We start from the raw sequence: 19,546 nt of genomic DNA, 5'->3' as shown, positions 1-19,546 counted from the left end.
CACACCTAAGAGCGCAGCACCTCGGAGGCCACCTTCGTCTGGAAGGCAAGTTCCTGCTGCCTCCCCAGGAGCCCATGTCCCATGTCCCCGGGTGGCCTGAGCAGCCTGGGTGTGCAGGGCTGCCCACGGGAGTCCCGTGGCCACTGGCTTCAATAAAGCACTCCACACCAGCTCCTGAGTGGCACGTGCATGGCCCTCCCAGGTGCACAGGTGGGTGGAGCTGGCCAGCACCGAGCTGGGAAGTCAGAGAGGTCCCACAGGACAAGTGGGGTCACTTCTGCACCCCGTAACTGGGGCCTTTGCTGCTTGGCCAATGCCCTTTGAGGCCTGCACATCTGCCCCATCCAGGCCCTGCCCAGGCCAGAAGCCTGCATTCGAATTCTCTGCCAGCTCAGGCTGGGGACAGGGGTGGCCCAGCTGCCTCTGCCAGGCACTGCCCACCCATGCCAGGTCAGGCTGCAGCAGCAGCAGGCAGTGTGTCTGGGCACCACCTGCCGCGGTGATAAAGGAGGGTCGTCCAGGGGTTTCACTGCTGCCCCTGAAGGGCATGTTGGCCACTGAGGAGACCCAGGGAAGTTGGCCACTCGGTCTACCTGGATGACCCCTGGAAGGGCCTCCTGGCTTGGCCGTGCCCTCCTGGACTCCGTGCAGGCCCTATATGCTGGCCGTCTGTGCGCTGCCTCACCGCCTCCGCCTGATGCCTGCTCTCCTGGTCACTGCCGGCAGCCAGCTGCTCAGCTGGCCATGCACCACCTCCCCCAGGGAGGAGTAGGCCACAGGGGCCCATCCAAACCCAGCTCCTGCCAGCTCTCTGCGAGGTGGCTCTCCATCCCCAGCCACAGCCCCCTGTCCCTACCCCAACAATTGTCCCCTGTGCCCACAAGGGGCAGGATGCTGCCCTGGGCCATGCTCTCCTGCCCCACACACCTGCCTCCACCTGCCTGCACAGCAGCCTCATCTGGAGAGGCCCAGCACCCCGTGGCTCTGGGGTGAGCAGAGCTGAGCCCCAGGTGCACCCGCCCACGGGGAGCAGGGCAGGCAGTCCTTCTCCAGGGCAAGGTGGCATTTCCAACCTTGGGCCACCCACAGGCCATAGCCCCTCTCCACCAAGGCATCAGGCTCCCGTGCCTGACCCTGGGCACCGGCCACCAGCCTCCTCGGCCGTCGGTGGGGTTTCAGACTCCCTTGCACTCAGCGCCCCCCACACCTGGGCTGCACCCACCTGGCCATCTGCCTCCGAGGAACCAGGAGGGCCAGGAGGTGGGGAGCCGTGCGGGCGACTCGGGGCCACACCCGCCAACCCCCACGTGACTGCCCTGGGCACCCTCTGCCCGGTCTCCCCTCAGACACAGCGAGAGGTGCTCTGCAGCTTTTTCTTTTTTCTGCTTCAAGATGAAACCACATTTCTGTCCAAAGAAAAACAAAGAAAATGATGTTTCAATTTAGGAAGGAAAAATTGCTGGGAACGGCAGCAGCTGCTGCATCCAGCGTGTGGAGAGCGTCCTTTGGTATTTAATTCCCCCAAAGCATGCGTGGTTTTTAAAGTCACAAACCCACGGCAGGAAGCTCAGAGCCACTGCTCCACCCCGGAGGCACGGGGGCGGGTCTGCGCCTCCAGAGGGCTCCCCTGGGAACAAGAGGCCAGTCCCGGTCCTGCAGGCTCAGGCCGCGGCTCTGCAGGAAGGAGGCCCTCTACACCTCCTCCTTCCCAGGGCCAGCAGCCACCCAAACCTGCCTGTGGGCCTCAGAGCATGGGGGGCTCAGGCAGGACACTCGGTCCTCTGCCCCTCGGCCGAGACTGTACCCAGGGCCTCCTGCTCCCAGCCTGGAGCCACCGAGGTGGCTGTTCACTGCCAGGTTGTCCTCTGGCTGTCCCTCAACCCCTGCCAAAGGGGTCCCAGTGACGACAGCAGAGGTGGCCGTGGACGGGCTCTGCCTCTTCCAGCTCAGTCCAACTCTGGGCCTGGCCAGCACCCCCGTGGGGCCAGAAGACCACGTCCACCTCAGCCCCACCTTGAAACTTCCCCACAAACTAAATACATGCAAATTTTCAATTCTCCGACAATGGAAGAGGCCAGAGGAGAAGGGCTCTGTCCCGGACGCAGAAGGTGAGGGAGAAGAGCGGGTCCGCAAGGGGGCCGAGAGGGGCAGGGTCCTGCCCCAGCTGTGGACCAGGAAGGGGTGGTGGTGGGCCAGGCAGCTGTGCAGCTCAGGGTCCCTCCCACCCAGGTCTGCAGCATGCCCCCAGGAGAGGGCAGGGCTCCCTGGGGCCAGCCCGGCCAGCAGCGCAGGCCCTGGGGACTCAGGGAGGCAGCCAGGGTCCCCTCGGGTCCAGGCAACCTCTTGGGCAGTTCGGAGGTCTGGCAACTCATCCGGAGGGCCCTTCGCCGTCCTGGGGTTTGTGGGGATGGTGCATTCTCGCCCACAGGCCGTCAGCTGGTGGGCCCACTCAGGAGTCCGCCTGGCCCACCCTGTGGGAGCCACTCTCCCACGGCCCACCCACAGTGGCCAGAACTAGCAACTGAGTGCTCAGCCTAGGGCAGGGCCAGGCAGGGGGACCATGTCCAGGGGGAGGACCGGGTCCAGGCAAGAGGACCGTGTCCAGGAGGAGGATCATGTTCTGGGGAGGACCAGGTCCAGGGTGTGGCCTGTCACAGCTGCCCTCTGGTTCTGGCCCATCTTGGTCTGAGCACTGATTCCCGGGGAGCCAGGCCAGGCCTGACATAGCTCCCGTCTCACCCCAGGTGGCCCGGGGTGGCCCAGGTGGCAGTCAGCCTGCCAGCATAGCTGGATGGGAGCTGATGGTAGTCGGCCGCCCCTAGGCTGGTGGGGTTGAGCATGAGGTGGGCCGGGCCTGCCCCTGGCCTGCAGGCCCAGGGGCGGGTGCAGGCCCAGGGGCGGGTGCAGGCCCAGGGGCGGGTGCAGGCCCAGGGGCGGGTGCAGGCCCAGGGGCGGGTGCAGGCCCAGGGGCGGGTGCAGGCCCAGGGGCGGGTGCAGGCCCAGGGGCGGGTGCAGGCCCAGGGGCGGGTGCAGGCCCAGGGGCGGGTGCAGGCCCAGGGGCGGGTGCAGGCCCAGGGGCGGGTGCAGGCCCAGGGGCGGGTGCAGGCCCAGGGGCGGGTGCAGGCAGGGCCTCTGGGTGCCTCCCCTGGGAACCGGGACAGGGGTGGGCATGAGACATGAGTTGACCTTTGTACCCCCAGAATACCCCGAGGAGCTCTTGCCCCAGGAGGGTCTTGGGCAGGGGATCCAGTTCCCAGGCTCTGTTGAGTCCTCCCCTGTGCCCCTCTCCTGATTTGTGACCCCCGCAGGGAGGGGAACAGCCCCTTCACTGGACCCCTTGATGATATGCGTTGATGGGAAGGAAGGAGCGTCCTCTGTGGTCTCTGTGGGGAGGGTGATGACAGACGACCAAGGGAGAGGGACTCAGAGGGAGGGAGGGAGGGGTGCCTGCCCCCCCCCACCACCACCCAACCCGCTCCCAGCAAGGCCTCAGCCACCCTGCAGACCACGAGACGCACAGGGGGTCAGCAGAGGACAGCCTGAGCAGGCCGCAGCCCAGGACAGGAGCTGGACAGGTCTGTCTAGTCCCTGCCACCTTCTTATTGGGCCACCTGGCACAGGAGGCTCCTCCCAGCCTCTGTGCTGGCCAGACTGGTCACTCAGGACACTCCCAGGGGAGGCCTCCCGGAGTCCTGTCTGCAGCCTGGGCAGCCTGCCTGGTGTCAGTGCCAGAAGGAGATGAGGCCAGCTGTGTGGAGCCTGGGCGCCTCCCAGGCAGGGCTTCCTGGAGGGTGCCCAGCCTGCCAGACTGGTTTCTGAGCAGCCCGGCCGGCCCCTGCCAGCCCACTGCCTGCCTGGGAGCCCGCCGTCCTCCGGCCGTGTTGTGGGCAGCCACCAGGCCTGTCTCAGCATGACCCCTGGCCAGCAAACGACTCTCCGTGACAGGAGCTGCCCGGCCCTTGCCCCGTCCCGCTCCCGCTTCTTGAGGGCAGCGAGAGCCACCCAGAGCTGAGCGGGCAGACCCTGGGGGGCACTGCCAAGAGGGACATGAAGGCCAGGAAGCCCTAGGAGGTGGGCAGAGGCTGCCTGTGGCCCCTGGTGGCCCTGGGCTGAGGCCCCAGACCCAGGACTAGAGGCCCTCGGCATGCCTTGGGGAAGCCCTGTGGGGACCTGGGGACAGTAGGAAGTAGGGCCCAGGTGGCCACCCACATCCAGCAGAGTGGCGCCTTCTGAGCTTCTCTTGGCATGGGAACTCAGGTCTCTGAGGAGCACACAGGCTGACCTTTGTCACGGCCAAGGATAAAGACCATAAATAAGGCTGCCCATGGTCAGCTGGACAGCCCCGGCAAGGCCTAGCCAGTTGTGGCTCTCAGGGGGACAGTGCCAATCTTGAGGACAATGTGCATGGATAGGAAGGGACACTTCCTCCCGCAGGTACCTTCACCCCAACCCTGGACAGGGGAGCCCCCGAGTGACACATCTCCAGAGCCCCACTGGGGTGGGCCTGAGTGGAGGGAGCCCCTCAGGGCCACCTGCCCACTGAGACCCCAGCCACCAGGGCCAGCGGCAGGCCTCCCTGGATCCTGGGCCTGCAGCAGGGATGGGCCCCGACACCGGGTCCTGGCACCTCTGGCTCCCGGGCACGGTCCACTTGCTCAGTGCCAACAGGGGAAGCCAGGACCCAGCCCTGGCTGGGCCGACCCTGGGCGGCTGGCTCCCTACTGCCCGGCCTGCGGCCGCCCCTAGGAAGCCTCCCCTGGAGGAAGCTCTCGCCAAGGTGGTAGAGCCAGGCTGTCACAGGCCCAGGCCGGCTCCGTGCCCTGCCACCCTCACCTGGCATGGGTGGGCCTGCCCTCCCTGACGTCTGCCTGGCTTCTGAAGCCCAGGCTGCCCCTCCTGGGTCTCATCAGCTACACTGACCTCGACTGGGGATCTGTGGAGGGTGTCACAGTAGCCCTCACTCGGGGACAGTTAGGCACTGGCCAGAGGAAGCTGGGTGTGGGGCAGATGGGAGGGGAGTTCAGCCTGGAGCTGGGGCAGTAACGAAAAGAGGTCCCCAGGATGGGAGGAGCGGTCCAGGCCGTGGGGGCTGGGGTCTCAGTGGGCAGTGGGCCCAGGATGGCCCTGAGGGGAGAAGCAAGCTGTGGGTACAGAGGACAGGTGCGCGGGTATCATGGGGTCACCTCCCCGATAGAGGCGAGGGGGCAGGGTGGGGTCCCAGAAGGAGAGGTATTTCTGGGGTCCCTCTCTGCAAACTTTGTGATGTGGGGGCTCCTGTGGTTGGAGCCACTAAGACCCCAGCCCCCAGCTACCCCTGCCGGCCTAGGAAAGGTGGGCTCAGGGAGCAGGCAGCTGTACCGGACAGGAAGGGCCACCCGCTGTCTGCCCGTGGAGGTGACTCCCTTCACGGGTCGACTGAGCCCTCCTGGACCTGTCACCCAAGAGCAGGACTGTCCAGGCTGGTGACTCCCTCACCCATGGCCAGAGGGAGTGGGAATCTGGGGTGTGCACGATTCCTGGGTGACATCACACAGTGTCCTTCCCTGAGATGGGCACACTGCGGGGGCGCTGTGAGGCCAGGGTGCAGCCAGGGCGGGGGGCCCAGGCCCCACGGCAGAGCTTTCTGGGCTGGGTGTCCCTGGCCCTCGGGATGGGGTACGACACTCTATCTGTTGCACCCTGAGCTGTCAGCTCAGGTTCGGGAGTGGCCCCAGGAAGCCACCAAGCACCGTAGGGCACTCTAGGCAGGGTGTCCCCTGCCAAGCGGGGTGAAGTGTCCCAAGTCCTGGGCAGAGCCTGCTGTCGGCGGGGCCCCAGCCCTGGGGTCAGCTCGCCTGGCCCAGGGCCGTCTGCGCGAGGCAGCCTGCTAGGCACAGTGGGGCCCCAGGGGGCAGCAGCCCTCATGCCGTCCCCTTCTGTCCTGTCCTGAACAAGCAGAGTGAGGCCTTGACCACTGCAGCTCCCCCCTCCAAGCTGGGGCTCAGCACACGGCCCCCGTCCTAGAGTGGCCTGGGATGGCTGCAGGGAGGGTAGACGTCAGCCGGCCCTGGACCAGGGGCTCAGGGACCAGGGGCTCAGGGACGCTGTTATTTGGGTCTGACCCAGAACGGGTGCTTGGCTGGGGTCTTTGCGGAGGGGCCCCACACGGAGCTCTCTCTTTTGGGTGCCCGGTCCCCGGGTCTCAGGACCAGGTCCCTGTGCAGCAGGAGCACCATGGGCGAGAGCCCAGACCCGGCTTCCTGCCCGGGAAGGCTGCCAGGCCCAGCCACGGGAGCCGGAAAGTCCAGCCCGGCCTGGTTGGACTCCTGGCCCAGCACAGGATGCTGCAAAGACTAGCCGGGCTGGCGGGCTCCCTGGCCTGTCCCCCGCCTGCAGTGGGCCACCTGCTCCGGGCCGGGTGCCCTGGGTTCTGAGGCCTCCACCCACCTGGCGAGGCCTGGTCACAGATGGCCATGTGCGTCAGAGGCCACGGGGTGGCAGAGGAGGGCAGGCATCCAGTCCTCAAATGTCCTGTGCCCGCCCCTCCCCAGGGTCACGGGAGCAGAGTGGGTTTTGGTCATGGTGGGTAGTGTCCTCCCAGGCCAGCCCTGCTGGGTCACCACCCTGCCCCTTCCTCAGGGAAGACTGTCCCTGGGTCCCTTTTCCTTAGCATGTCCACCTTCCTGCAGGTGACCGTTCCACAGGTCCTAGGTGGAGGTCCTCCCCTCAGTCTCGTGTGGTGGGGCCTGGGCCTCGTCTCCGGGGACAGGCTGGACGTGGGGTCGTTAGTGCAGGTGCCGGGCCGAGGCTGGACACCTGGGTTGGTCAGGGCAGGGGGTGGAGCCCTCCCAGCCCGGGGGCATCCAGCTCAGAGTGCCCTCCTCCAGTAGCAGCCAAGCAGCAGGGCTGCTGACCACCACTGGGCACCCAGGACCCCAGGGCACACCCAGGGCACAGGCTGTCACGTAGACCCCACTGGGCGGGGGGCAGGGGCCAGGGGCACGCCGTCGGTGGGCCGCAGTCAGCCCCCTTAACCACAGACTGGGGCTCCAGGAGGGGAGACGGGCACAGCTGTGACCTAGGGTGGCCGGGGGGGGGGGGCGCAGCTGTTGGTGACCAAGACAGAAATGGAAACTGGGACGGGAGTCACAGGGCAGGGACGGGAACTAGGGCCCAGCTGGAGGGCCGCCCCCCACGCTGCCTCCCAGCCCAGGCTCACCTTTGCCCAGGTCTTGGGGGTCCCGGACCCAGACCCCAGCCAGGAAGAGGGTGCAGAGCGGCTGCCGCAGGGGCCAGGCGTCGGCCCCGGTGGGGTGGATAGTGGGCTCCTGAGCCTGGGGCCCCGAGCAGGGGCCGAGCTTCCCCCACCCCGCCTCCCTGCCCCCTGCCCCCGGGCACCCCTGCAGCATGCAGGCAGGCCCTGAGGGGCCCTGGCACCTACCCTGGGTCTGGGGCGCCAGAGCCTGTGGTGCCCAGCCCAAGACCCTGGCAGGCAGGGTGCCCTCGCTGCACGTAGCCTCCCCAGGACGGCCTCACCGGCAGCTTCCTGCCCACCACGCCTCTGAGCCCTGCCGCACTGGACCCCAGCTGCCCACCCTCTGTCCTCCCTCGGCTCTGCCCGTCGGCCCTGCGGGCACGGTGCCGGGGGAATCCCGGTGGCAAGTCCCCCTGGGCTGTGGAGATGGCCCGCTGCCGTGCACCCATCCACAGCTCCTGGGTGGCCCCGTGGGCAGCACTGGGCAGAGCAGGCCCCGAGTTCCCACTGCTGCAGACGGACGTGGCCCCAGCTCACACCCAGGCCACAGAGCACACGTGACCCCTGGCGGGTGGGCCCAACGCTCTCTTCTGGGACCCACAGTCCCCCGACCAGGACCTGGTCTGCATGGGAGGCCAGGCCAGGACGGTGGGCTCTCCCAGCTCCATGGCAAGGGGTGGGGATGACCCTGACTAGAGCCCACCCTGCACCCCTCTCCCCACAGCTCCCAGGGTGGGCCCTCCCAGGGCAGGGCAGGGCGGTTTCTCTTGGCCCTGGGCTGGGGACGAAGGGGACCCAGGAGTCCTGCCAGGGGATGGGCTGAGCTTCCCCAAACCACTGCTTGAAAGAGGTTAGATGACCTCTGATGAGGGGCTAGGCCAGGCTGGGGAGGCTGGACCTGGGTGGCTAAGTGTCAAAGGTGACGGCTGAGCCCCAGGGCCCTGTGGTGAGTCCCCCCCTTGGTGAAGTGGGCTCTGTACACATCACTGCTCGCTCCTCAGGGCAGCCTCCTGGACCCAGGGTCAGAGGCCACTATCCGGCAGCTCCTCGTGGAGGCCTGGCCAGCCAGGGTCTCCTCTCAGCCCTTCTCTGCCCACTGCGGGTCCCAAGCCCAGGCTGGCCAAGCCACCGGAGCACCAGGCCAGGGCTCCAGCTGACGTCCAAAGGACCCATGGCCCAAGTGCACGGGAGGTCAGGGCAGACCTGCACTGGCCCCGAGGGCCTGGGGGGCACAAGCACGGCTGCCCGCAGCGCCCTCGGTCCTTTGCTGCACCAGGCCGTCCGTGTGTGGGGGCAGGGCTGACAGGTACACAGTGAGAGAGAGAGAGATGCCAAGCGTCTTTTTCCTTTTAAAATCAGGCATTTATAAACAAGAAAGCATACATTAATTACATAAAAATAGTTTTCCAATAGCAGAGAAGCCATCGACTGTCATTAGCAGCAGCATAGGACAGGGTGCGGGTGCAGGTTATAAGGTGGAGGTGGGGTCTGCTTCCGCGATCCTGCCTGAGCGGAGAAGGGCGCCTCCCGCCAGGGTGGGGGCGGTCCCGGGGGCCGGGGGGCTGGCTGGAGGCGCCCGGGGCTGCTCCGTCCCTCCAGCGGATGAGCATCTTTTCCCTCAGTTAAAAACAACCCAGAAAATAAGACGATAACAGGTAAGAAACGTCTCTAAAAAGGACCCGCCATACACAGGTATGAAACAGGGCGTGAGAAGAGGCGTGTTCACACGCCGGCCGCTCCACACTGGCTGGTCCGGGGGGAGAGCGGGGCGGCGGGGCGGTCAGCTGCTCTCCGAATACGAATGTTATTGCTGTTGTTTTTCCTCGTTAACAATCTCCTTCCGCAGAGAAACCACGAGGCCACACAGTCCCCGACGGTGGCTACACACAGGGAGAGTCAACAGCCAACGCAAGATACCTCTTCTCCCTCTTCATGAAGACAAGCTCACTGTACCTCACTGACGGGGGTCGGGGGCCAGGTGAGGGGCCGCAGCAGGGCTGCCCCTGGAGGGAACCGGCAGGGACCACCCAGCGCCCCACCCACTCACCCGGGGCAGGGACCCGGGGAGCCAGGCAGAGGCAGCCGAGCTGCCCAGGAAGGCCCGGGCACAAGCTGCTGGTGAAGGAGCCTGCCCACCCCATCCTACCGCCCACTGGCTCTGGCAGGAAGTGGTGGCAGGCCTGGGCCCAGGTGGGACAGACTCGCGAGACCACAGGACCTTCCCCGCGGCCAGCTGGCACGCGGGAGTTCCACCACGTCACAGCACATCCCATCCTGGAAGAGGGCCTGGGTACCAGGGTGACCAGGCAGGGCCAGGAGGCCCTGCCCCAAAGCGGCTGAGAACAGCGTGTCCCTCCGGGGCCCAGCACACTGCAATCCTCAGACCTGGCGAGAAAGAGCCACACACAAGCACGCCACACACTTAAAGCTTTGCTCCAACTGAATCCTTTAGTTTCCCTTCAAGAAATGACTGAAAAAACACAATTCTGGAAAAACATGGTTGGAAACAGCGTTCTGCGTGCTGCGTAACAAAACGGACCCTTTACAAGAAGACACGGTAATAATGCCCATGGACGGGTCTACCTACGGCAGGGCGCGACACCCCATGCATACAGGTCTCGTAACTGCAAAAGGAAAAGAAAAGCCAAAGAAAAACCCCAAACAAACGCTGCCTATACATGATGTCCCTTTGCATTGCACTTCACAAGGGGGTCCCGGCAGCCACCGGGCCCCCTCAGTAAACCAAGGGCAAGACCCCACAGGCAATTTCGTCACCCGGGCGACAGGGCTTAGCAGTCTCTGGTCTTTGTTGGTCGCTGCCGGCGGCGTTGGGCGATTCCAAGGCCCTCGGCCCTGCACGCGGGGGTCCCTGCCTCCCCCGCGTGCAGGGCCTGGGCGCCAGGACTCGAGCGGACTCCTGTGCCATCGCCCACGTAACGAAGACCACAACTTCGGAGGGTGGCCGCCTCTGTCTACTGGGAAATCATCCTTCAAGCTTGGGCATAGAAACCTTATACAATTGCATAACAGTTGAGGGCAAACGAGATTATTTGGAATAAATGCAAGTAACCTATTCTGACAGTGGCAGGTTCAGTCGCTGCTGAGACGATGTTGTGGGGGTGAGAAGACGAGTCGGGCTGGCTGTACAAGACGCTGGAAGGCACAGAGCGACCCCCAAGTTCAGTTTCTGCGATTCGTTTCTTGTGATTCCCTTGTTCAACCAAGCACCAGAGGGGTTCCCAGCACTCAGCACTTAGGGTTTGAACTGCTCTAGAAATCGGTAAAAACCTTAGTTAACGGGAGTAGAAAGACAGGGCAGGTTCTGACAAAGTGCAGTTCTAAGTATACATTTAAATGAACAAATAAAAAAGTAAATAATGCTGTGTTTTGTTCCGATGCTGCAGCCTCAGTCCCCAAACGGGGCCCCAAGGCCGACTGGAGAGGCTCCCGCGGCCCAGGTGCTCCTGCCTGGCCACGCCACGCCTGCCCGGGGCCCGCACCTCGCAGGGGGGCGCTGGGTGGTGGAGCTGGGGGCAGAGGAGCCCAGGGCTGGCGGGTCCCGCGCCCACGCGGCTCTGCTTCCTGGGGCCTGGGGCAGCGGCATGGCGGGGGGGTGGGGTGGCCAGGGGCGGCGTAAGGCGGGCAGTGCTGGGCTCGTCCGGCTCGCGGCGCTCTCCCTGCTCCTCCTGGCAGCAGCAGGAAGACCTGGGTCCTTGTTGCTGAAAAAATAGACTCTGAAGAAAAACCCTTGCTGTCCTCACGGCCGCGGGCGCAGACGCGCGGTGATGGCTTCTGGGCGGGCACACACCGCCCGCCACGTGGGCCCCACATGGCGACGGCCGGGGCTCCGCAGTCAGTCTTTTAAAAAACGTGTTGGCTTTCTGAGTATCAAGTCTCCTTGTGGATTTTAAATAGCTTATAACAAAAGTGTCCACGTTAGAACCTCCGGCCACAGAGGCTGCGCCGCGGCTGCTCCCCGGCACTGGGCCAGTGGGGATTCTGCAGTGGATCCCGACAGTGCGTGGCGCCAACACTCACTTGGTAGTAGGCACAGAAGAGACGTTGTGCTGGGGGCTGCACCCCACCTGCGGCCCGCTGCCCCGAGTTGTGTCCGCACCCGACACGGGCGGGCGGCGCTCAGCTAGGGCTCCGGCTCGGCACTGCCCTCGCCTCCCGTGTTCTCCGGGCGGGGCCGCGGCCACAGCTGCTCCTGCAGCTCCTTCACCACCTTCTCCAGGTGCTCCCGGGCCTCGCGCTCCCGCAGCAGGTCTGCCCGCAGCTGCTCGCGGTCCGCCTCCGCGTGCTGGAGCTTCACCTGCAAGTCCTCAATCTGAAAGGGACCCAGGCGGTCAGCAGGGATGCCTGGCCCTAGGCCTCTCGCCCGAGGCCCCGTCTCCCTGGGCTGGCTCCTGTTCACCTGCCTCGTGCCCACCGCACCTCTCTGCCCCTGGGCTGCGAGGCAGGGCCTGGAGGGCGGCTCGGGCACAGCAGGCCAGCAGCCCCGCCCTACCCTGGTCCCAGGGCTTGGGCCAGCTAGTGCCCACTTGCATGAAGCCATGCAGCACCTTCCCCGTCTCCCCAAGGCCCGCATCTGGGAAGGCTCTGCTCCGTGCCAGGACACCCTGCCTGCTGGGGTGGTACGGCCCAGTCCTGTGATCCACCAGAGTCCCCCTCCACCCCGGGCACGGGCTCCCTGCGCCCTGGGCTCGCTTCAGAGCTTGTTTCTCAAAAAAAAAAAAAAACCACCAAGAGAACGTGGACAGGAGGGAGCCCTCAGAGCTGGGGCCACGCGGGTCCCGACGGGGAAAGGCCCTCGGCCTGGCCTGCGACTCAGCCCTGCCCGTCGTGGGCACGTGGCGGCCCGCCACCAGGGTCCACGCAGCCCCTCAGCCATCGGGTGGCACCTGTCTGTCCCTGCGCCTCGGGCCCTGCTGCCTACCTGCGCGGAGTACTTGGCCCGCAGGCGGCCGGCCTCGCAGCCCTTGTCACACACCCGGACCTGCCGCGCCTGCTCCAGTTCCCGCTTGAGGCGCACCCGCGACTCGTTGGCCTCCTTCATCTTCTTCTCGTTCTCTGCGCGGAGGCGCTCGATCTCCTTCCTCAGGCTGCGCTTGGCCTCGGTGGCCTCCCGCAGCTTCTCCTTCTTGGCCACACGCAGGAACTCCAGCTCCTGAGGGCAGGCAGGCCCGGGTCACGGCCAGCCCCTGCCTCCCACGTCCACCCACGTCCCAGAGCTCGTCCACACCTACCAGGCCCAGATGACCCCAGCCAGCCACGTCACTGCTGGGTACACCTCCTCCCCCAGAGGCCCATGCCACAGACTCCTGGGGGCCAGCACACAGTGGGGCCACAGCATCCAGGCCCCAGGCCCAGGCCGCCCCCCTTGTTAGAACACTGGTGACTCACACTTCTCTGCAGACGCCTCCTGAGCACGCGTGGGAAGTCCCACCTCCACCCAGAACTGGGACAATGTGGTGGGGGCAGGGCAGACACTCGGGGCCACCTAAAACCCTGCAGCTCCCAGGGCCCCGGGCGAGTTGTGCTACAGCCCACGCAGGTGGAGCCCCCGGAGCTAACGACGCCAGCCAGGGTGAGGACCAGCTGCCGGGCGAGCCTCCCTCCCCAGGCAGTTGCCTGGCCTGTGTCCCCCTGGTTCCCGCGGGGACCATAGCACAGTGGCGAGGCAGCCAGGGCGCAGTGCAGTGAGGTCTGCTGCTGACCCTGGAGGGTGCGGCGGCTCAGCAGCAGCCGCGGCTCTCACGCCCAGTGCCCAGCCAGAGATGGTCTCAGCCCCTGAAGAGTCCAGCCTGCAGAACACTGCACGGGGTGCCCTTCCCGAGCTGGGCTCCACACGGGCCTATGGCTGGAATGTGGTGGCCAAACCCACCGCAGGGGCCTCCCTGGAAGCCCCGAGGGACTTCTGGAGATGAAACGGCCCCGTCAGGACCTCGGCACACTGGGAAGGCCCCCAGAGGCGCAGGGCACCCAGGAGGCAGCTGGGAGGGAGGCAGGTGCCCAGGGCCTGGGGTCCCTCAGTGCCCCACTGCCCAGCTCACCTGGTGCAGGCTGCGCTTGGCCTGCAGAGCCGCGCTCAGCTTCTCCTCCTGCTTCACGCGCATCTTGACCACCTCGTGCAGGAACTTCTCCTTGGCTTCCCGGGTGTCCAGGCCGCCCTCCAGGGCCTGCCGGAGGTGCTCCAGCTCCGCCTCCAGCCCGCTCGGGGTGTCCACGGGGGCCACAGCATCCGGGGCAGCCGCGGGCGGGGCGTGCACTCCTGGGGAACTCAGGTCCTTGGCAGAGCTGGACGAGGTAAAGGACGGCGAGGACAGCGAGGACAAGGAGGAGGTGACTGGGGAAGACAGGCTGAAGTCAGGGGTGCTCGAGGGGGGCTGGGGATGCCCAGGACACGGCCCAGCAGGCTCTGCCCAGGGTGCTGCCTGCAGGAAGCACCGAAGGGAACTTACACTCCTCTCTGCTCTCAACCTCGACCTCGGCCTCCGAGTCCTTGTCCTCTTCGGGGGCAGCGACGGGTGCCACTGTCTCTGGAGCTCCTGGGGTGTCTGTGGTCAACTTCCGCTTGCGCGGCTGAATGCACGAGGTGAGAGGCTCGGGGGCCCGGGAGACGGCAGCGGTGCACGGCGGGCTGCTCACCACCTTCTGCTGGGCTGGTGGCGCGAGGGCCACATTGGGGGCCACAGCCGTCTCGAAGCTCTTGTAGGAGTAGAAGCTGCCAAGGGCATGGCAGGCGTGGGCTGGGAAGGGGCCCCGCGCCCAGGGCCGCCCGCCCTCCACACAGGGCCAGCACCATGACAGTCCCAGGGGGTCCAGGAGGCACGTTCTCCCCACGCTGACCCTCAGTCAGCCTGGTGCCCGGCAGGGCTGGACCGTGGACAAGCCACGGGGAAGCCCGGGAAGCTGTGGGAAGCTCGCTGGCACCCGAGGGCCCCGGCCAGAGGCGCAGGTCGGGCACTCACCTGTCTCGGATCAGGGCCGGGAGGTGGGGGGAGAGCTCTTTTTCACTTGTGGACACTGCAGGGGACCAGGGTCGGAAAGCAGAGAGGCGCTGGCGAGGGTGAACGCAGCCCAGGCCCTGTCAAGAGAGTTGCACGGTCAGCGGACGGAGAGGCCAGGCCAGGTCCACCTCCCAGGGACCCCACAGGCCCTGGTGGAGCACCTTATTGGAGGAGGCAGCCAAGGTCCGCAGCCAGCTGGACTGCTTGTCCTTCTCAGGGGACGCGGGGGGCTGAGAGCAGGCAGCATCCGTTTTGGGTCTCATGGAGGCCGGGGGCTCAGAGGACACCTGCGATCAACACAAAAGGCCCCGTTGGCACTGCTGGGCCACCACCGCTCCGGGCCACGAGAAGCCCTGTGGGCACACAGGCACGTGGCACGTGGAGCACCGAGAGCCCAGCTCGCGGCTCCGGAGGCCTTGGGCAGAAAGGCCACCGTCATCCCCACGGGAACAGAGCAGTGCCTGTGCGGTGTGACGAGGTGACCTCACCCCACAGCTGCAGGCTCTGGCCTCCACAGAGGCCTCGTCCATTCACGCCACCTCCTATGGCATGCTGTGCTCCTGCACAGACCTAGAGGGAGCTGCTGTCCTGCCCACGCAGGGATGGGGCTGACCCAGCACCGGGCCGTGGCACCTGCTGAGGCCAAGCACGGACCCGATGTGACGCTGCCTGTGGGCGAGGAGACCGCAGAGTGCCCGGCGTGGCCACTGCCACCACTCTGCTAGAGAGCAGACGTCTCAGCTGTCTACCGCCAAGCAAGACAGGCTCGACAGGCACGGCCCTGGGGGCCTGCAGTCGGAGCTGGGAGGTGCGCCCTCCACCCTAGCTTGTCCTAAGCACCAGCTCCGGCTCCCGAGTGCCCCACACGTGCCCCTGGAACCAGAGACACCAGTGCTCCCGGCCCAGTCAACGTGGAAAAGCCAGCGACCTCCCAGATGTCCCTGAGCCAAGGCTCCAAACCTGAGGGACATTTCATCTGCAAACCAACAGACACAGGGTCTTTCCAGAGCAAAAAGGCAGGAGACCGACTGTCCTTCCTGAGCCTGGCGCCAGAGCAGGCATGACGCGGGGCCGGCTCTCCGGACCCAGGGAGGGCCTCGGGGCAGCAGAGCCAGGGTCCAACTTGGGGGCCTGGAGAGAGGCTCCCTTGCCAGGGACAGAGTGCTAGATGCAGGGCTCCTCCTACCTTCCAGGGACATTGGAGGAAACCCTGTCAGCAGCTAGTCCTGTGGGGGGCAGCAGGACCCTGCTTCCCAGGGCAGGGTCGCCAGGAGGGCAGGCTGGGCTCAGGAGGAGCAGGAGACCCCCTCTCCTCTGGGCCAGGACCTGGCGGGTGCAGAAACCCTGCTGTGGGCAGTTTCCAGAACCTGCTCTCAAGCTGCCACACAGCCACCTGGGCAGGTGTGGAGCGGGTTCAGCCTCTCAGGGCGACCACTCCGGGGCTGCCCCAGGCCCTACAGGCCCTGCGGGGGGGGGGGATGGCAGGGCCCCCTGGGGAACTACTGTGAGGGCACGAGGGCTGGCGCTGCCAGCGGGGGCTTCCTGTCAGCGGGCGGAGGGCAGGAGTGGAAAGCGAGCTCTGTTCGCACCGGAAAGCCACAGCCGCGCATCAGACGCCCGTCAGACGCCCGTCAGACGCCCGTGTGCCCAGTCGAGAAGCCCGGCGGGTCTGGAGAAAGGTGTGGAGGGAGGCGGGGTGGGGCCGGCTGCGGAGGCCACCGTGCCCAGGGTGGGGTCCCTGGGGGGGCTCTGTTCTCACCCCTACAGCGAACACCACCTCTCACGAGGCGAGGCCGACTGGTTCTCCAACCCCAGCCCCACGGGGACTTGCCCTCAGCACCAGGGGGCCCAGCAGCGCGACAGTGACAGACACCGACCGCGTCACCCTCTGAGGACTGGCTGAGACAAGGTGCTCTGGTGTGTGACCTCCTTAGGGCCCTCACCCGCCTCACAAGGCCAGAGACTGAGCAGGGCTGCCCAGAGCAGCCCTAGGTCCACGGGCGCAGGCCACAGCCCACCCCGGCCACCTCCCCTGGAGCCCCGACAGGAGATGCTGCTCCCCACGCCCCACCAGCAGGGGTAGGCCTGTCCAGGGCCAGGCGGGCAGGAAGACCAGGGAACCAGGCAGAGACCCCGCAGCGTGGCAGCCGGCAGCAGGGGAAAGCCGAGGGGTCCCGCGTGTGTTCACAGCTGGGGGGGGGGGACACGCCCCGCCTCCAACTGACCTGGGCCGAGGCAGAGCCGCCAGATGACAGGTGTCTGTGGCACAGGGTGGCCAGCAGGGGCCTGCCAGCTCCAGAGCCCCAGGGCTCCTCCCAGTGACCCTGAACCTGGCTGCAGCCCCACCCCGGAGGGCACTGCAGGAGGGGCCACTGAGGGACCCTGATCCGGGCCCAGCTCCCCTCCCTGTTTCTCAGAGAAACAAGCTCCTGCTGCAGGGCCTGCCTGGTCCCCCTCCCAGCAGCTCCTCACACCCTCCCTGGGGCAAGTGGGGCAGCAGACGAGGGAGAGGAACTGACCGGCACACTGCCCAACCTCCCCACAGTGCCCTGGCCACTCTGCCCGACTGGATGGTCCTCAGGGTCTGCTGAGCAGCAGGGAGAGCAGAAGACCAGCTACAAGGACCTGGCCACGCAGGGCACAGCCCAGGCAGGGAGCCACCCTGGGCACACCAGGGTCCTCATCAGGCTCCGGCCACATCGTGGGGAAATACCTCGCCTGGCACCCCTGACACCAATGGGGCCACGCTGCCCAGAAGGCCACAGCCCCTCGGAGGAGCCTCTGATGTCCACTGAGGCCCAGCTTGTACCTGCTTCCACAGCAGGAGGAAGTGGACACTCGGGGAGAGGCTCCGGGAACAAGCCGCTTCCCAGTCTCGGGCCCACAGACCCGCTCCCAGGACACGAGGGGACCTGGGCGCCTGCCGTCGCCCACGGACGGCTCACAAGCACACCTCCTCCCAGCCCGCTCAGGAGGCGCATCTCCGCCATGAGGGCCTCCACGAGGGCCTCCACCTGGGCTCCCTGTGGCCGTCTGAGCCCAGCTGCGGAGCCACGTGAGCCCCAGCTGCACCAGGCCTCTCAGGAACTCATGGCAGGCGCCAGGGAGGCTGAGGCAAGGGACAGCCTCTGGAGCCATCAGCAGAGACAGGTGACCCCAGGGCAGGTGGCCCTCGCTGTGGCTTTCTGACCACACCAGGCTGCTTCTCGGGGCCTCTGGCTCGGGGCCCGTGGAGGCCGCAGCAGGGCTCAGGTGCCCTCTGGCCCAACCGCACGCTGGGCCTCGCAGCGGGAGCTCCCCGCCTGTACAGCCACGGCCCAGGCGCCAGGTACCGGGCACCAATGCCCGTGAACCCATAGGGAAAGCCTCTGAACTGCCCTGTCCGGGGCCAGGCCCCCAGGGCCACGCCAGAGCAAGGGGGCCGGGAGGCCATGGAGGGAGGACAGGTCCCCCAGAGGCGTGTGTGCAGGGCCACCCACAGCCAGGCCTGACAGGATGGGGAGAGCAGGCCAGGCCTGTTGGTGAGGCAAGAGCCAGTGTCCAGGGGAGCAGAGATCTGGGCTGAGAGCCACGCAGGAAAGGCAAGGCACGAAGGGACACAGGGAGGCCCCAACCAGTGCAAAGGGCCTGGGGCTTGGGGCTGAGTTCTGGCCCCAAGTCCTCAGGGACGAGGAAAGGACAGTCAGGGCTGCTGCCTCCTTCCCGGGAACCCTGGTCCACTGTGGGCAAGGGCAGCTTCCACCTCACCTGCCCTGCAGCGGGCTGCCGTAGGAGAGGGCCCACCAGGACCAGGACCACCAAGCAGCGGGTCCCCGAGCCTCAGCCTAGGACGCCTGCTCCGACTGGCCACCCTCAGACACCTGGGAGGCCCCCTGTGGCGACCTTCCTGGGCCACAGCAGCCCAGCAGAGCCGGCCTCCACCCCCCGGGACAGGCCAAGGCCCCACGAGCCTGACGCAGAGGATCCGCCGTCCTCTACCTGGGGCCTGAGGCAGAACGACCACTCCCTCAGCACGGAGCTCTGGGCAGCGTCCTGGGCCCTTCCCTCCCTGGGGACTTCGCACCTCTCAGGCTGGGACCTATGCCAGGCTGTGCACAGGGGCCATGCACCAGTCAGAACACAGCAGCTACTGCGCGCCTGCAGCGGAGCGGCACACCTGGACGACACGCCTGGACGCCTCACGAGGTGGGTATCTGTGGCCGCTCAGAGGACGCGTGGCTAGCTGGGAGGGCCCGCCTGCCTGGCTGTCGGGGCGCCAGCGGTGCCTGCAGCCATGCTAGGCTGCTGTGTGACCGGTGGCCTCTGCCTGGCCTGGAGGACTGGCCAGGGCAGGATGCGCCTGGGGTGCAGGGCCAAGGCTGCAGACGCGAGCTTCTAGGTGAGGGAGCTCTCGGTGGGGCCCCGACGTGGACTGCAGGCCACGCGGGGTGATACCAGAGGGCAGCTCCCTGGGTGGGAAACAGCCATGACCCGGGGGTAATGACCAGGGGCCCCGGGGCAGCCCAGGTGGGGGTGCCTCCACTCCTCACTGGCCGCCTGGGGCGTACTGCAAAGAGGAGGGGCTGGTGGACAGCTATGTGGTGCACCAGGGGCACCAGCCCCCCGCCAGCCTCCTGGCAGGGCAAGGGCAAGGCTGCGGAGGCCAGCAGGGAAGCCCAGCGGGCCTCTCACCCGGGGCCACAGTCCCTCGGCTTCACTTACCCACAGAGCCAAGACCAATATGAACCATCTCAAAGTCCTGCAGAGACTCGAGTCCAGGACTCAAGAAGCCGAGGCAGGAGGATGGCAAGTTCAGGGCCAGCCTGGGCAGCTTACTAAGACCCAGTGAGTCACTGGAGAGAGCCCTGGGTGCCACCCCCAGACCAGAGGAAAACCCCTCTCCACATCCGACCTCACCTGAGGGCCTCTGCCGGGCCTCCACAGGCCTGGCCTTCAGGGGCAGACCTCCGAGAGGTCCAGGACTGCTGCGGCAAGCAGACCCAACAGGTGTGCCCCAGCGAGAACCCTAAGGAAGCCTGCCTGCCTGCCATCCCCAGTGTGGGGAGTCAGCCCTGGGCCCAGGGACACAGCAGGGCACACAGCAGTCCTCACACCGATGTCACAACTTCTCCAACCAACAGGGACTCGGCAGACTGGAGAAGAGGCTCCCACTGCTCTGCAGCCCAGCAGCAGCCCAGTGCCACCCTGGGGACCCAGCATTCCCACGGCGGCAGAGCACCAGGCTTGGAGAGGTGCCGGGCGCGGCAGCCCTGGGGACACTCTGTAGGTGCCCGTGCTTCCTGCAGGGCACATCGCAGCC

The 19,546-nt window shown here is 66.6% G+C and overlaps 1 protein-coding gene across 1 annotated transcript in view; it reads right to left on the bottom strand.

Annotated features, from left to right (window-relative positions):
* Window positions 1-9,934: 9,934 nt before the first annotated feature.
* Window positions 9,935-19,546, bottom strand: part of Ski (SKI proto-oncogene) — a 53,842-nt gene continuing 44,230 nt past the window's right edge. The window contains exons 2-7 of the mRNA XM_026380506.2: window positions 14,409-14,534; window positions 14,209-14,324; window positions 13,699-13,961; window positions 13,291-13,583; window positions 12,174-12,404; window positions 9,935-11,564 (exon numbers count right to left, since the gene is read on the bottom strand). Of these exons, the coding sequence (XP_026236291.1) occupies window positions 11,376-11,564; window positions 12,174-12,404; window positions 13,291-13,583; window positions 13,699-13,961; window positions 14,209-14,324; window positions 14,409-14,534 (1,218 nt within the window). The 3' untranslated portion in view covers window positions 9,935-11,375. The remainder of the gene's footprint in view (window positions 11,565-12,173; window positions 12,405-13,290; window positions 13,584-13,698; window positions 13,962-14,208; window positions 14,325-14,408; window positions 14,535-19,546) is intronic.

Source organism: Urocitellus parryii, chromosome 11 (genome assembly GCF_045843805.1).
Source record: "Urocitellus parryii isolate mUroPar1 chromosome 11, mUroPar1.hap1, whole genome shotgun sequence".
NCBI classification, from domain to species: domain Eukaryota; kingdom Metazoa; phylum Chordata; class Mammalia; order Rodentia; family Sciuridae; genus Urocitellus; species Urocitellus parryii.
Note: the sequence above shows the minus strand (reverse complement) of the source record. Positions and strands in the feature narration are given on the sequence as shown.